We start from the raw sequence: 17,835 nt of genomic DNA, 5'->3' as shown, positions 1-17,835 counted from the left end.
GTCAGTGAGTCAGTCAGTGAGTGAGTGAGTCAGTGAGGGCTTTCGTCTTTATATATATAGATTTATTGCTCTATTGGGAACCTCTCCTTGCCTTTACTATTACGCCTACCAGGATGTGAGGGGTGCCACGGGTCCGGCACCCCTAAACAAGTAAGACCCCAAGTGCGATCTTGTATAGTTTAACAGAGCGCTGAGATTTTTTTCCTTCATTGCTTGTCTTTCTCTCTCTGACATATATATGTTTGGAGCTTCCTCATGCTGCTCTCCGCCATTGGATGACTTATTAGGACCGTTGAACTACTTTATACTCTCTAAACAGTGAGACTATAAGCCCGTCTGGATAATACAACCGACCGGCCCCTATTTTATAGGACTGGCCGAGTCGGGGTGAGTCATATATCTTACATACCTTTCACAAAATTGTATAATATTTGCCATACACCACTGGAGCGCCGCTTCTGAATATTGTTTCTTTGTGCTCTTGGAGTGATCATAACAGGACGCCCACCCCTGCAGAAAGTAGCAACAGTCCTGAATTTTTCCCATTTGCACATCATTTTTCTAACTGGGGATTGATGTATACCCAGGTCTTTAGCAATGCTTTTGTAGCCTTTTCCACCTTCATGCATCTTTATAACACCTCTTCTGATGTCTCCTGAAAATTGTTTTCATTGAGGCTTGGTTCACATTAAGCAATCTTTCTTGAGAATATTTGCCAGTAACCAGGCTTTGTGTACCTTTATTTAATTAGCAAAGCACCCATGAAACCCACTTTTCAAATCTCATTTAATTAAAACATTGCAATAGTTCTTGGAGAAGTCATTAACACAGAGATTACACTTACATTTTCTCCCTGCAGTGTGGATATTTACTCAGTGTGGTAATAGAAGACATGAAGGGTACAATAATTTGTGTATTATTAGTTTATTTAGATTGTGTCTGTCTAATTTAAATACCAATCCACATTTTCTTAGTAATCAATGCAGGTAAATCCATAGCATTCACTTATTTTTTCTTACAACTGTACATTGGCTTGAATTCATTGTGTATGTTGCGCCTCAATTACCAATTACTAAACTCAATTACCAAGCCAGGCAAATCAGTTTTTATGCACAGTCCTAATTAGATTTGATGTACACCCTTATAATCTGGTGTAGGATTAGTAATCTGTCCATTAGTTAATCAAAATCCTTGGTTATTAGGAAAAGCGACAGTAGTATGAAACTAAAACAACTATGTAATCATTTAAAAAATAGATATTAGGAGCCCGTCTGTAAACTTATCTAAGGTGCAGTATGAAGTGTCTGTCCATGACATCTGTACACCTATGTAGGTTAGATGGACCTCATAAAAGGCCTTTTTGACCTGATTTTTCACACTCAGGTTGACAGTCCTGACAGACCAACAAATCCCTGTCCATCTGTATAATTGGGCAGGAAAGTGATCTTGTTACCCATATAGGAACATACAGATTCAATTATATAATTAATAATTATATTATCCGTTTCGTATGCTTGTCGATCAGTGCTAGTTTTATCCGGCCAATAATTCGGCTGGTGTAAAAGGACTCTAACTTGAGATGAGCGAGCACGCTAGGTTAAGGCTGCTACTCGAGCGAGCATCGCTCTTCTCGAGCAACTGAATACTCGTCCGAACAAATGCGGGGTGAGGGGGGGGGTGAGTGGGGGGGGGGGAGAAAAAGAGATTTCTCACACTCTCTCCCTGCTCCCCCCCACCGCCCCCGCATTTTCTCAGACGGATATTCAGTTACTCGAGAAGAGCGATGCTTGCTCGAGTAGCAGCCTTAACCTAGCGTGCTCGCTCATCTCTAACTGTAACCCATTTTCAAAATGAAGGTGGCCTGGCCTATGTAGTCATAGGTCTGGCCTGTGAAACTCCTAACAAGTACATAGTCATAAATTCACCCTACATGCCAGCCATTAAAATGAATGTCCAGCTATGCAAATATTGTAGATGGCCTTGCTAGGTCCGCCAGATGGAGAGCTGATTTTTGCTAGCAGCTCTCCATTCTAGCTATTAGATGTCCAAATAGTATGAAACAGTATGAAGAAAGAGGAAAAGGAGAGATTTGGGCAAAGCACCCTTAAGGGGGAAACCACAACAGGGGTGGCTCACTAATTTGCTGTGTTCTAGAAGGTGTTGTAAGACCAATGTAGAGAAGGTGCTACTGGCCTAGTACGCTGGTCGACCAAAGGTCAAGTTAGCCTTGGTACTGTTATTAAAGCTTGTGTAAAAAAGCTAGAGCTCATGTGAGGCCTATAGGCAATTGCCAACTAGGAAAGTATAGATCCATTTATGTTGATTAAAAGCTGGATGAACTTATGACTACATCATAAACTTTTGAGACCAGCAGTGGGATATATAGTCATATGTTCATCCAGCTATCTGATGAAGAGGCCTATAAACCTCGAAACACATTACCTGCTGATTCAAAATCCAAAGCTCCACTCTCTTTCTAAATCTGCAATTGACAACAAGTTGCGCCAGATACCTAGCTTTTGTAAACCACCATTAACATCAGTATCTTATAGAAACGACCACTTTAGGACTTTATTTTATGAGCCCCATTCAACTTTTTATGGTTTACAGATATATAGGAGAGTAATATCTATTAAATACATACATATCACAGAATCATATGTAACACAACTAGCAGTGTACATATATCTGGCTTTATATCTTACAGTAAGCAGCATCATCTAAAAGAGGTATAGTATGTAGTCTGTAAATAGTAAATGAGCCCGACCTCGATCATTACCAGTTATAATGGTTAGTAGCTTGTGATATCCTTACAATACTTTCAGCTCTATTGCAATAAAAAATAATTAAGTTCAAAACTAGAATACATTGTTTTCTTATTCTTTAGGGTATATGAGCAAATATTTTGACAAAATTTTTTCTTACCAAAAACGCACTTAGCAGTAAATATATCTTTTACCGAATACCATTACTACAACATTGAAAAACATTGACATGAGGCTTACTGAACTGAAGTGAATCTCAATTTTTATGTGTCGGGCTCTAACCACACCTTAATACATTGTCTTCTAACATTATTGAATATATTATAAAAAAGGATTTTGTGGAAAATAGTAACAGGTAATCATGAAAATATCAACTCTAATTCCAGTAGTCCCATTGAAATGAATGGATCGGCAGCTCAACTGCAACTCTGTTGAATCAAGGACCTCCGAGACCTCAGATCTCGGGATCAGTAGGAGTTCCAGCAGTTGGACCCCCACTGATTAGATACTAATCCTCTATATTTAAGGTAGTAAGAATAAGCAGAGGCTGCCGAGATACCTGAGGAGAGGGAGGTCCAGCTCAGGTTGGCTTTACTTCGATTCCTCATGGGCATTGTTAGCCTCAATGAAGCGCATAGGAGGGGCATGTTGCCCTTTCTAACTATTATGGATTAATAGGAATGTTGGAGGTAAAGGCCTTGAGTATCCTTATTTATGGATTTGGGATGTAGTGGGTGTATATTTTCACAACTTGTATACTTTTTCCCCACAATTTCATGTATTCTTCCATCATCAAGAATTACTATTGACTGCTTTCTTGTAGTCACACAAGACACTGACGAAACATACAATTCACAACATATAATATACAGATTCTGGGAGAAAGGAACCACTTTAATGAGTACTGTAGAGGGATTCTTCACTTTTACCATATGCTGAAGATCTAAACTGTTGGGGTGAACGAATGTTCAATCCCAGTACTAAATAAGATTAGACCAAGTCATCGTTTTCATTTCCATCCTCCAGGCTGAATGTTGAGTATTGGGATGGCTGGGCTGTCAAAGTTTGTAAATTGATTATGTCTCATGTCCGCTCAGTTATAAAAACATATTACCTGAGAATTCCACATGGGAACTGAAAAATGTGCAACTCTGTAACCTAAAAGCAAAAACTTGAAGATGTAACTTCACGGGTGTATGATTGCCTTGAGAACTCTGCTTGCTTTGGCCAGACAGGAAGTTTCTTCGACGACTGTCCTATGCACACTTTTAATACAGACATAACAGAGAAGCAGTGACAATCTCTTTGAGTTGGGAATGTCACATCTGACGTGCAGATACCCAACAATGCACAAATGTCCTGTTGTATTTCTTTCTAAGTGGATCATGTCATCTATCACTGTTCTGCAGAATTCCTGTTGAAGCTTTGGGAAGATACTTTTCACCTCCTACAAATCATGAAAGATACATATATACTTTTCAGGTCTGGTGGACCTTGTTGAGGTGATGGAGCACTGAAGGTTGTTTGGACTTTTGTATAAGTCTGCAGAAACTCTATAGATCTCAGGAGGTAGGAAAAACGTATTTCCAAGACGTATGTTGCGTCAATAGCTAATGACCAATCAGGTAAGCCATCTTGTATGCTACTGCTGAGATCAGGGCTGCACCTCGCCCGCTGCCTTCCTCTGATTGGATGAAAATAATGTCGCATTTTGGGGTCAACTTACGGACTGCTGCGTGGAACTTTTCCTTGAAGCTGGAAGTAGAAGTAAATGGTGTCAAATACATTTTATAGAAGGTGTCAAAATAATAATTTGCAATTACTAGGAAATTACTAAATTAATTCCGCTTGGAAGCAGTTTGTAATTTGCTCACTGTCAGCTTTCACTGGACGAATTGATTCACCAAAGATTAAACAATCTCATCAAATCAGTTTACCCAGTTATAATAGTAAAGGTCTGACTCGAAAATAATAGATTAGTTTGGAAATTATGCATTGGGCAAATAATTCTTGACTGTAATGTAGACAATTAAAGAGGTTGTCTTACCAAAAGTAGTTATCACCTAAGGGGGTCCCGAAGCAACCTGCATGAATGGAGTGGTGGTTGAGCATGTACATCGCTGCTCCATTCAATAGGACTGCTGGGGACAACCGAGTTCAAGTGTTAAGCCATCCCCAGCAGTCTAGTTGCTTGACTACCACTCCATTCGTGTGGTGACCTTCGGGATCCTCGGCCTTGTAATCAGCAGAGGTTCTAGTGGTTGGACCCCCTTCCTGATCAACTAGTTAACCTATATCCTATAGATGGTGAGAACGTCTTTTGGTCGAACAATCTTTTTAAATACTTAACTTACAAAGGATGGAGTTTGTAGACAGATCCATCCACTCCAACTGTGATCTTGAGGATGTCATCTCCCCGGTGCTTATGCATGCGGTTCAGGACTCCAGCAAGGCCAGCTCCACACATACCAGCTGCTCGTGTAGACACGCTTTCACATGCCATACGCACTGCATGACAATCCCCAAGAGTGGGCTGAAGCCCCAGTGTCCGAAGGATGTTGCAGGTTGACTTAAAATCGGAAGAGTCTCTGGAAATCAGAATCAGAAAAATATAAAAATGGGGTCTACAACTAAAAATGAGGAGGGGAGGGAGTATCAGCGCTGGATCGTGGGTGAATGTAAAAAAGGGCGAAGAGCTATGTTAGTAGAAATGTCAGATTTTTACCCTTCCATCTGTGACACAAATTGTGTTTCGAAACTTCCTCTCGTCTTCAGTTTTTCAGAAGCTTCTCCTCCAAATATCAAATTTTCATTCACCATCTTCATCAGGACCAGTCTGACAAGTTCACCCATGTACTTTCCACCAATCATCTTCTCATAGCTTTTCCATGGAAGAAGTAAATAGCAAGGGAGTCAAAATCAGAGCTCATCATTAAGGACACAAAAACATATAAAGGGATGAACTTTGTGCTCCGCTTTAATATGATCCCTGTTCTCGTGATGAGTGGGGGTCCTAGGAGCATACCCCCAAGAATCATACACATCCTGTACAATTGTGTATGCATATTTTAAAGGGAGTCTGTTGCCACATTTTATCAATGATAATAAATGGTAACGTTGGATGGAGGTCTTGGTGAAGATTATAATGCTACTAGAGATGAGCGAGCATAGTCGCTAAGGCAAACTACTTGAGCGAGTAGTGCTTTATTCGAGCACCTGCCCACTCGTCTCTAAAGATTTGGCTGCCGGCGGGTGGCTGGGAGCGGCGGGGGAATGGAGGGGAGATCTCACTCTCTCCGCCCCCCACTCCCCATGCTCACTCCCGCAACTCACCGCTCACCCGCGCTGGCGAATCTTTAGAGACGAGCGGGCAGGTACTCGAATAAGGCACTACTCGCTCGAGTAGTTTGCCTTAGCGAGTATGCTCGCTCATCTCTAAATGCAACTTTAGTATTTTGAAGCGATATACCGTTCCACAAATATAAAGCAGTTTGCAAATGCAAAGTGGACTGTCCAATGGGTGGTGCATCTCAAGCTCTCTTGTAGCTCTCATGATAAAACATGCCCCCTTGAAGTCCTGATTGACGTCTGTAGCAACTGCTGGAGATATCTTACATTGCAAGGCTTTTGCGCATGCACCCCTGAGAGGGATGTGTTGCATGTACAATGGATTACTCTCTGCTGGACATGTCAAGAATGACGTCACATGCATGCACCGTCTTCAATGTGGCACATACATGAAAGCCTTGAAATACAAGATGTCTCCAATGACCAGTTCTGGACCTCTAGGGTTGTGTTTAAACATCAGACCTAGAAGAGAGCTTTATAATCCTCATCAAGACCCCACCTAACAGCACCATTGGTCATCATTGAAAAAATGTGGTGACTCTTTTAAGGGGTTGATGGCATTTACTGGGGGTCCTAGTGTTGTGACCCCCGAGAATAGTTAGAATGAAATGATCACTTTGACTGGAATAATATAGTATGTCCTTACAGTTGCTGACCAGGATTTAGGGAGCCCTCATCCACTACTCGATCATACTCCAGACGGAAGTCTTCTAGTTCACCCGTATCCCCAAATGCACCCCACTCTGTGTTGACACACATACGACCCTCTTCTCCTTCCACCAGCTCCACATTGCACATCTCTTCCATGTAACAGGCATTGCATCCGGTGCCTGGGAATCAAGGTAAAATAATAATAATGGAAGGTTGGAGTATATAAGTTATATAAGGTACACCCCCTCCCCCTCCCTCGCACCTTCATCAGTCTAATCACAAAAAAAATGACTGAAATTGCAGATATTTTTGAGACCACACATAGTTTTACTCCCAGTACAAGCAGTCGACTATTACATTGTCTTCCGGATGTACTTACCTACTATCATGCCAACTTCACAACGATGATCTTCATAGTAACAAGAGATCATTGTAGCAACGGTGTCGTTTACCATAGCAACGACATCCATCTCAAAATCCTGGAGTGAAGAGATAAAATTACCAGAAATGAATGAGAATTTAGAGGAATAGCATAATACTAAATAATATATTACTATTGGAAAACTAAAATACAGTATTGAAAATTGTGTATCTGTAACTATATTCATAAATATCTTTAAAACAACCCTGTCTCTGGAAGGTGGAGAGGATTATATCAACTGTATATGATATTCTAGGCCATCCCTCCATTACACCAGTTCCTTGTACAGTTTTCGGGTAGCCAAGATGGCCTTCACCATTTTCTAACTATTTTATGTACTGCCCTGTGATTGGCCAATGCTGATTACATGAGCAGTGCTGCTAAATCACAAACACAGCTATAGTGCATTGGTCTTGCTAATACTACCAGTGCATTTTATGTGATTAGGTAGTGTAAAGATGGTGGTGACCATCTTGGCTACCTGAAAACAGCACCCAGAACTGTTGAAATGGAGAGACAGCCAAGAAGATTATCTACAGGTAATATACCCCCTCCACTGTCTGGTCTTGGAAGACACTTTTATCCTGAAGATTGAGGGTCACTTTAAATAGAGAAAGCTGTATGCATTTAAATAATTAAGGGTTGTAGCTTTATGCGGTGCAAATAGAGCAGTCGCACCACCATCAGTGGTACATGGTAAGTGGTGAGCCCTCTTACTGATTTTGCATTGGGACCCTGGAGCTACCATGCAAAACTTGGCATGCAGTTACATCTCAGGCAGATGTGCAAATGATTAGAGTTGTGATGTGATTAGATGAGCAGTCTTGCCAACTAAGACCTACAACTAAGACCAACCAAGACCTACAAGTGGTTCCCCCGTTGGCCTATAAAACAGCTCTCAAAGACTACTTGTGTGTAGTGGACCTCTTTTTCTGCTTGTGGAGAGCTTGTTGACCATTAGACATGCATCTACAATTCAATTGAAGAGATTTTGCCCAGTTAAGAGTTTGAGGGGGTTGGGTTATTGGAATGCAAGAAGCTGGATGGTCACATAAACGAATTGCCCCCGTTCTGTCCCGACTCTTATGAGGTGTTGGAACCAGTGGATCTGTGACGACACACACTCAGGATGCCCTCAACAAACCAACAGTAGATAGGATTGTCGGATCGTCCGACAAGCACGAGCAGCGCAAACTGTCTCATTGTCTGCCATCCAAAGACAGGTGGCCGCATAGTTACAGGGTCCTATGTCTGTCTGAACTATTTCCAGGAGCTTGGCGGACGGACATTTCATCCGGGACTAATCCAGTTTTAGTTTGGGCAATGGTGACAGCTGTGTTCGTGTCTGGATGCCTAAGAGTTAAGCACCTCAATCCTGCCTTTGCTGTGGAGCGGCACACTGCCCCTTGCTGGTGTGATGGTCTGGGAGGGCATCAAATATGACAGTTGGTCACCTCTAGTAGTGGTATGAGGCACAATGACAGCTCAGCGATATGTTCAGGTCATCCTGCAGCCACATGTGTTCCTCTCATGGCGGCTTCCAAGAGGCATTGTCCAGCAGGCTAATGCTCGTCCGCACACAAGGGGGTCACTGGAATGTCTCCACAACATTGTCATACTTCCGTGGCTGCCCGGTCAGCAGGTTTGTCACCAATAGAACATGCATGGGACCATCAGGATGCCAATTTCGACAGCCTACAGGTTTTCACGATCTAGAGGCTCAGTTACAATCACACATATAAAGTTTAATTTAATTCTGATAACTCTTTTTAGGTGCATCATTTATGTTACAATGAGTATATATTAGTGTGGATATGCCACTGGAGATAACATTATTTACTACTTTCACTTTTCACAGAAGTAATAAAGATCAATTACAAAAGTGGTTATTTCATACAGTGTAAAATCAAGGTGGAATCATAAAATGTTTATTTTTTTTTTACCAAATATAACGTATTGCTTGGATTACTTTATTATCACAGCATGGCATTAGGAAGCGAGGGGGCAGTGCCCACTTATCCAAGCACCAACTGTTAGAATAGAATATGGTGATGCTTGAAATGATTTCTTTACCATCCTTTGTAAGGCCACTTTCAGGTGAACGTATGTTAGCTCTGTATTTGGTCCGTGTTTCGTGAACTGTAATACGGAGCTAATACAGATCTATACAGTCATGTCTCATCTCTTGGCCATAATGCTAACTAACACCCACATTTATCAGTATTCTTTTGCGTGTCGTCTGCTATAGATGCTGAGGGAGCCTGGGGTGTCATGCCAGTGTGGCGCACTGGGGTGATACAGGGCAATCCACTGCTTCGCCAGTAGGGGTTGTAATCCTGTTTAGCGTGGCGCACTTATCTAGGGCTGACATCTTTGGTATCGGTTCACATGTGCAGACTATTTTATCTGCAGTCACCCCTCCCCCAATTTGGTTTGAGGTGTGTGGCTGCATTTTAGTCTACACTGGACAATTGCTCCCTCTTATTGCAATCTGGCACTCTGCATGCTATCAAGGAACACGGTGATTGAGCCTGTCCTGCAAAGTATCAGGGGGTGCATACTAGGCTTCTTTTTATGTGAGTTATGTCTTTGTATGTTTTTTCTCTCACCTCTGTGATTTCATACATTCATGTCCCATTATTATGACCACCTCCTACTTTCAACGTTGGCAGCGCATAGCCCATAAAGGAAATTAAGTGTCATTGGCTGGCTTGTTGGGTATATAAGGTGCGCGATAAGCTGTCTGATCACATATCACTCATTGTTGTCATGGGTAAAAGGGGTGATTTATCAGAGTTTATCAACTGATACACTACAGTGGAGCAGTTCACCATGAAAATGAAGCAGGGGGGCTATCATACGTGTGTCCAAAAGAACAGTTCAGTGAACCCTACTACATACGGGGCTCCAAAGCAGACGGATGGTCACTGCACCTATACTAACAAAGGTGCATTAGAAGAAAAAGCTTCAATTTGCGCGACAGTATCAGAATTGGACCACCACTGATTGGCAAAGAGTTGCCCTCACTGATTAGCCACATTTTCTGCTTCAGGGGAATTTTTTGTCGCACTTTCTGGGTCTTCTCATCCATGTGGAAGGCACTCTGAATCGATTTGGTTCTGCATTCATCCTTGCAGACCACGTACAGCCATGCATGCCGTTTGTCTTACTTGGGGTAGATGGGAATTTCGGTCAAGACAAAGCGACATGTCACACAGCTAGAAATGTCCTACAGTGGTTGGAAGAGCATGACCAAGACTTCCAAGTACTTCCCTGGTCCCCTAATTCTCCATTCTTAAACACAAATGAGCATGTGAGGGACCACCTCGATCGTCGTGTTTGGTCTATAGATCCTCCCCTATGGACCCTCCAGTAACTACGGGATACACTGCAGTCAGCATTGCTCCAGAAACCTGAGACACGCTACCTGCACCTTCCCAGCCCGTCCAGCTGGTATCTGTGCAGAACACGGGAGTTAATCTGGATATTAGCTGGTGGTCATAATAATGTGACTCGACTCTGTATGTATCTTTTCACATGACCGTATTTTTCATGGCCGTTTTTTAAAAGCGCAGGATGACCAACTTTTTGCATATTTGCCTCTGTATTTTCATTCTTGTCTATTGGGTAAACATGGATGAGTATTTGCTCAGTGAAAAGTAAAATACAGAGACAAACACCGATCAACTGGTGATGAAATACTGAGGACATAGGGTTATAATGTCATCCGTAACAGGTCCGTAATATGGATTTATGTTAAGGACATGTTACAATACGCTCATCTGAAACCAGCCTAATACAGTATACATTCTGGTAAAGGATGGAGCGCCATGCTTGGAAATCAATGTGGTTCCACCAGCGCGCACTTTTTCTTTAGAGAGGGTCTGTCAGCAATTACCACTATTGCTCCTCACATGGAAAAGGATTGCTCAGTTCATCACAATGGCCAATAGCTCACCCCTCGTCTCTTGATGGCATCTCTCAGCAGTCCAACAACATTGTTCCCCTCAGCTCCAGAAGCTTTAAATCCTTTGGTCCAGTTCAGAAGAATCCCCTATACAGAAGATATAGATAGCACAATATAGAAATGCACCGTTAGTTTTAGGGCTAATGCCCACAGACGGATTATCGCTGCAGAAATCGCAACCAGACAATCGACGCAAATTCCGCAGCAATAACCTCCATAGACATGTTGTGTAAAGCGATTTTCCGCTCGCGGGGGAGAATCAGTCAATGGAAGCTGTCCAACCTGCTATACTCCACGCTGTGGGCGCAGCGTAAGTATCGCAGGAAATCACGTCACCGTTGGCGCGTCATGCTCACTGGTTTGCCGGCAGAAACCCTTGCCGTGGATCCGGAGAGGTGAGTATAGGGTCTCTGGGGGGCGCCGGGTCTGATTCCACTGTGATATTCTGCAGCCAGAATCCGACCCAGCGGTGGGCATTAGGCCTTACTGCTAACTATGTGATATTAAATGCTCTTGTATCAAAAAATACAAATATATTATAAAGGTTAGGACGGACTCACACGGCCGTAAGTATAAAATGCCACTGGGCTCCCGCAGTGTTTTACAGCTGTGAACCTGTCCGTGACCCTGTGTACAACCTCATGTGGCAGAGAAATTATACTGCACATGGTTCTGTACTCACACAGGGGATCAGGCGCAGTACACTTGTTTTTGGTTTTTATAGATTTCCCACGCCATCATTTAGCGATGCGTAATTGCATATGGGCTGCGGGTTTATACATAGGAAGAGAGAACAATGGGCTCTATCTCACATATATACGCGGCAAAATAGAACACGCTGCTTTCTATTTTACGTTCGTGGATTACGCAAGTCTGTAGAGCCCGTGTAATACACAATTCTCATACGGTCATATGAGCCCAACCTTATAATGTAAGTGGCAAAATATATATATATATATATGTATATATATATATATATACACACACACTAAACAGCTGAGACATACTGGGGCTTATTTACTAATATTATCTAAAAGTTAGACAGTACAAACTTAGAGTAGATAGTCTTAAAATGACTCAGATTTATCACTGAGTGATATATCTGTCAAATTTCAAGACTGTCTATTCTAAGTTCATACAGATTATTAGTAGGCTTAGTGTATGCCAAAAATTGCACCAAATTTTTAGTGCAATATGCAGCACTTTAGTGCAATTTTTGCCACAATTTAGAACACACCCCTTTTTTGGATAAGTTGGAAAAACAGTCTGAAATTGTCTAAAAACACATAATAAATGTGGAACCAGCATGTAAGACAGCTTTCTGATGTAATTTGCGCCCAAAACGGTCACATTTTGAATAGTAAACAAGCCCCACCATATGGCTCTTTTGTGTGTACGTGTTTATATATATATATATATATATATATATATATATATTTTTTTTTTTTTTTTTTCTTTATGTGTTCCTTCAGATATAATGTCTTACTATAGCCCAATGAAGCCTGCAAACATACTTTTTCTGCTTAGCCAATTAAGGTATCACCTCTATAATACTTTTATATAATAATATTTCCCATCACATAGTTTTCTCTGGCTAACACTGTTACCTACTATTTTTGCTCTACAGCTTTCCTGTATAACAAATAGACAACCCTGAAAGTGTACAACAACACTATGGCAGTGATGGCCTTAGTAGCGATATGTCCACATCTCATGTACAGTAACGTGCTTCACCTTATCAATATCCTCATGTCGGACTGGGAAGGAGAAAGTAAATCCAAGGGGTAATTTCTTGTGTTTCATGTTCTGCTGGTCCAGATAGTCCGAGATACATTCAGCAATGTAATCAAACAGCTGGAAAGAGAAAACTTGGTGGCTTAAATGGTTAATCCACAAAAAAATGCTCTACCTATTATTTTAGTACCCTACCCTTGGATTACTTTTACTATTTAATTTAAATGAATTCAGACTTCATCTAATCTGACATCATTTTATCTGAAAGACGGTTTCTACACAACATAGAAGGGGGTTCTTTACTGTAACAGCAGTGATACTATGGAGCTCAATGCCCAAGGACATGCTGAACTCGATAAAAGAGTACTGGATGTCTTTTTTCGGTGTTACAATATTACACGTTAGAGTCCCTGATTACTTCAAAAGGTCGGTGATCCAGGGATTATTCTGAGCACCAGATTTGGAAAGGGGGAGGAGTTTTTTTCGCCTTATATTAGGAAAATTGGCTTCTACCTCATTGGTTTTGTTTGCCTTTTTCTGGATCAACACTGCAGGATAATAGTCTGAACTGAACAAAATGGAAGCAATTTATGCATAAATAAGGGGTAATTCCATTAAAAACATTGCTCTAGTTTCTGCAAAGTCTCCAAGTGAATTGACGAGTGGATTATGCCAGATGAAATTTAAAGGGATTTCTGGGACTGAGATATTGATAGGTTATCTTTAAGATAGATCATCAATATCAGATTGGTAGGTGTCCGACTCACAGAATCTCTACTGATCAGCTACTTGAACAGGTCACAACGCTCTAGTGAGCACTGTGCCCTTTTCATTGTATTCCAGGCACAGCGCCATGCATTTCATACTAGCAGTATTACAGCTCAATCCCATCGATTTGAATGGGATTGGGCTGCATGAAGGCCATGTGACCAATGGACATGATGTCACAGGCCGAGAAAGAAGCCATGTTGCTCACCTAAGGGCAACAGACTCTTCCAACTGTCGATCAGTAGGGGTGCAGGGAGTTGGGTTCTCACCAATCTGATATTGATGACCTAAGGATAGATCATCATTTATATCTAAATCCCAAAACCCCTTTAATAATATTTTGATATTTCATTATACTCCACCAAATTAACTCAACATTATGTCTGATGCTCTTGCCATAAGGTTTCTCACCATCTCTGCAGTTCCTGTCATTGCATCCTCAGGGATCGAATACATCTTATGCTTGGTCTCGACTTTCCACTGTCCATCTAGATCCTCCCCTACTTTAACCAGCATTACTCGGAAATTGGTGCCACCGAGATCCAAGGCCAGGAAATCTCCAACTTCTGAAGGAGTCAAATGGAAAGAAAGAGACAGGATCATGTTGAGGCTTTTAAATAGCTCTATCACATTAGCATTCATATAAGAAAGCCATATATCAGCAGTTACTAGCAGTGCTGTAGCTATAGGGGTGCAGGGACAGAATTTATGCCCAGATGTCTCACCGTCACACAGGCCAATATAAATGGCACATGGTAGGTGGGGACCCTATTATAGGGTTTGCATTGGGACCCAGGACCTTCAAGTGACATCTCTGGTTACAAGTTACAGCCTCTGATAAGTGCATTTCATACATTGTCACCAGCACCTAAGGCAAGTGAAACATCTCTGTGTTCTCAGGTTATCGTTGGCATATTTGTATTATGTGACCCATCTTCATAAGTATCGAATAATTGCAAGAAAATGATCGAATAGGTCTGGAGATCTCTCTGATTAAGGGGCTGTCCCAGAGTCATGCTCCACAGGGTAGGTGATGAAACTCTGATCAGAAGTGGGGTGTCTCATCGCCAAAAATGGGGGTCCCGTGTCCCTCCTCACAGCATCCCCCAAGAGTGAAGAGGAGCTTAAATAGAATGGCGGCTGAGCATGTGCAGTGCTGTTCCATTAATTTTGAATGGAGCTGCCAGAAATAGTTGAGTAGAAGTGCCTGGCAATTTATGGCAGCCCCATGGAAATTAATGGAGCACCGCTCCAGGTGGACTGTGGAGGGGGGGGGGGAGCGGAGCGGGGCAGGAGGAAGAGTGAGAGAGATCTCTCTCTTCCCCCGGCTCCCACCCGCAGCCCACCCGAGCCTGCTCGGATCACTAAGCAGTTACTCGAGAAGAGCGATGCTTGCTCGAGTAACTACTTTACCGAGTAGGCTCGCTCATCTCTAATTACAACGTATATCATTACAATTTCATCAGTATTTGCCTCTGTATTGTTTTGAATTTCTACTGGGCAAATACTGATCCATAGTTGCCTAATAGCAAAACGGAGGAAGAAATGCAAAAAATAGGTCATGCTTCAATAAAAAAAAAAAGGCCATGAAAAACACAGCCATGTGAATAGATTAATATTAGCTTCATATTATGGTCTGCAAAACGCGGACCAAATATAGAGCTAAGATATGCTTGACTAAAAACAAATGTAGTGGCCCAGTACATGCTTTCCTGGCCCCCTCCATAATGTCATACATGTCATGTCTTGTCATGCACTGTGCAAAATGTCTTGTCATTCTGGTATTTGTATTGCACAGCTGCAGCAAGGGATGGGTTAATGTCTGCAAAATATGAGCTGTCTGCCTGTGAATGTATCAATTCTGTCCTGTCACATGGTGTGAGAGAAGGTATAAGGCCTCGGTCAGACGGGCGTTTTTTGCCGCGATTTGCGGATCGCATGACGGATGCACATCCGCAAATCGCGTGACCAGGGCCGAAAAATTGCCGGAAAAATCTGCTCCTAGCCGCGTTTCCTTTGAAACGGGCCGGAGCACAGGAGCGCTGTCCAGCCCATTGAATTCAATGGAGCCAGCAATACAGCCGGCTCCATTGAAAGCAATGGGCTGCCGGCGAGCGCAGGATGAATTTTCGGGAAGGGCTTAAAAATATAAGCCCTTCCCTGAAAATCATCCAAAAATGTGTAAAAATAAAAAATATATATATACTCACCTTGTCCCCGCAGATGGAGTTCAGCCGCAGCCGGCCGGCCGGCAGTTTTCCTGAACTGCTCTGAGTAGTATTCAGCAGCCGGGGATTTAAAATCCCCGCCTGCTGAATGGGCTGCCTCTGATTGGTCCCAGCCCTCACCAATCAGAGGCAGCTCTCACTCACCCATTCATCAATTCATGAATGGGTGAGTCAGAGCTGCCTCTGATTGGCTCAGCGCAGGGACCAATCAGGGGCAGCTCTCAGCTATTGAATGTGTATGCTTGAGAGAGGGAATAGGTCTTCCATCTTGAGTCCTACCAGAGAGAAAACACAGAGGCACTTGGGGGCACCTTCAGCCCTCATGTGTTGAAGATGGAAGAAGAGGAGCGGTTTCCGAAATGCAAGAACCTGCATGGATTGTAAGTGAGCTCCAAAGAGAAAGTGAGCAGAGAGCAAGTCCAGTCTGTCAAGGCCTAGTGCAGAGGTACTCAATTGTCTGTTTTGCATGCCCATGTTTCCTGAAGTCTGGGACTGCCGCTGGAGGTATTGTTCTGTCAGAGTGTCTGTGGAGGTACCCTACCCCTATCCCCCTTGGAGTGTTTCCCTTCCAGGAGCGGTACCTGACAGATAACTTAGACCGCAGGACCGGTATCATCCTGAATTTCCTCCCTGACCTCAAATCTTCTGTCTTACCTGCACTAGTGTATCTGTTGAATTTGTGTCTTGTATTGCTGAAGTTTTCCAGTAAAGTTATTTCCAGGCCCTGACCGTTCCCGGGGACCTGCAGTACTTAAACTGTCTGTGGCTCATTTATTTTCCTCGCCGATGGTCATGCCGGGGGGGTATCAGGACGGTGGCGTCACCTGTGACAAATCGCTCTACACACCTGTTTATTGGGCATCCCCATGCTGGGGTGTCCGGAAGAGCCCCAGCGCTGCCCTGGCCTTGGCTACGTGCGTCCCTCCGGAAGGGAGCGTGGTAAGTGCTGCCATGACAAGCCAGCATCTTGCCCTCCCATCTCCTCAGTGTATGCCATGTATCCGGGACGCTGCACAAACCTTTTACACGGGATGATAATTGTTCAGATTCCCACATAGCCTGAACGATGCATAATAATTCGTTCACTTATAGTTCGTCGCGCGGTTTATACATGCAGAAAACGTAACGATAGATCGGCGCATGTATACAGGCCGTCATTCAGCTATGAACAACGACCTGTTTGCTATGATTGGAGCCCGGTCGACTGAAACGATCCTCGATGATTGTTCCTCCGATCATTAAATGGGACGACCTGTTGGACATCTGCGCCCGACAGTCATTCTGTGTTAAAGGGCCCTTAATGTACACAAGCAGCAGGTGACTTGCTATATCATTGATCGGCGCTATAAACTGACCATATGGCTTGAGAATAAAACTAATAACACTTCTCTAGATTATATAAAGCCTCCTTGTGTTGAATGTCATTGTTTACCCTTTTATATGTCTACTGCAGTGAATTTGTGACATTATATAACCTGGGATAGCTGGCCGCCCTCCCGCTGCACGGATGGCCACTTTCAACGTGAGTAAACAAAAGATTTGCTAAGAAATGAGAGGCAGAGCAGAAATCATGATGCCGCTGGGCTGGGGGTGAAGGACACGGGCAGGAGAGCTGCACTTGGCCACTGTTTGGATAAGGACTATGTTTGCTTTCAGACTGGTGACAAACCCTGTGCCCAGTGAGGGATGCTCTGTATAATGAGCGTATCAGATCTTCTCTACAGTTAAAGTCCAGGAAAAGTGGTGACATAGATGACAGTGCAGGACATTGCCACTGCGTATACCCAGCACAGGCCCCCTTGCACTATTTAAAAGGATCCTGTCACTTCATGTACGCACCATAAACTAAGCTACGGTGCTTATAGGATCCTATGGAGTCCGGGGGTGTCATTTTTATATTTACCAGACTCCCCGTTCCTGCACCATTACCCCTGAAAGTCATTACTCCACCTA

At 42.9% G+C, this 17,835-nt stretch overlaps 1 protein-coding gene across 1 annotated transcript in view; it reads right to left on the bottom strand.

The window, feature by feature from the left end:
- Nucleotides 1–4,375: 4,375 nt before the first annotated feature.
- GCK (glucokinase) overlaps nucleotides 4,376–17,835 on the bottom strand; it is a 40,879-nt gene continuing 27,419 nt past the window's right edge. Inside the window, exons 3-10 of the mRNA XM_066589422.1 lie at nucleotides 14,066–14,220; nucleotides 12,887–13,006; nucleotides 11,144–11,239; nucleotides 7,144–7,243; nucleotides 6,760–6,943; nucleotides 5,491–5,646; nucleotides 5,120–5,353; nucleotides 4,376–4,520 (exon numbers count right to left, since the gene is read on the bottom strand). Coding sequence (XP_066445519.1) covers nucleotides 4,376–4,520; nucleotides 5,120–5,353; nucleotides 5,491–5,646; nucleotides 6,760–6,943; nucleotides 7,144–7,243; nucleotides 11,144–11,239; nucleotides 12,887–13,006; nucleotides 14,066–14,220 — 1,190 coding nt within the window. The remainder of the gene's footprint in view (nucleotides 4,521–5,119; nucleotides 5,354–5,490; nucleotides 5,647–6,759; nucleotides 6,944–7,143; nucleotides 7,244–11,143; nucleotides 11,240–12,886; nucleotides 13,007–14,065; nucleotides 14,221–17,835) is intronic.

Source organism: Eleutherodactylus coqui, chromosome 2, assembly GCF_035609145.1.
Source record: "Eleutherodactylus coqui strain aEleCoq1 chromosome 2, aEleCoq1.hap1, whole genome shotgun sequence".
NCBI lineage: Eukaryota > Metazoa > Chordata > Amphibia > Anura > Eleutherodactylidae > Eleutherodactylus > Eleutherodactylus coqui.
The sequence above is the reverse complement of the archived record's forward strand: the minus strand, read 5'-3'. Positions and strand labels throughout refer to the sequence as shown.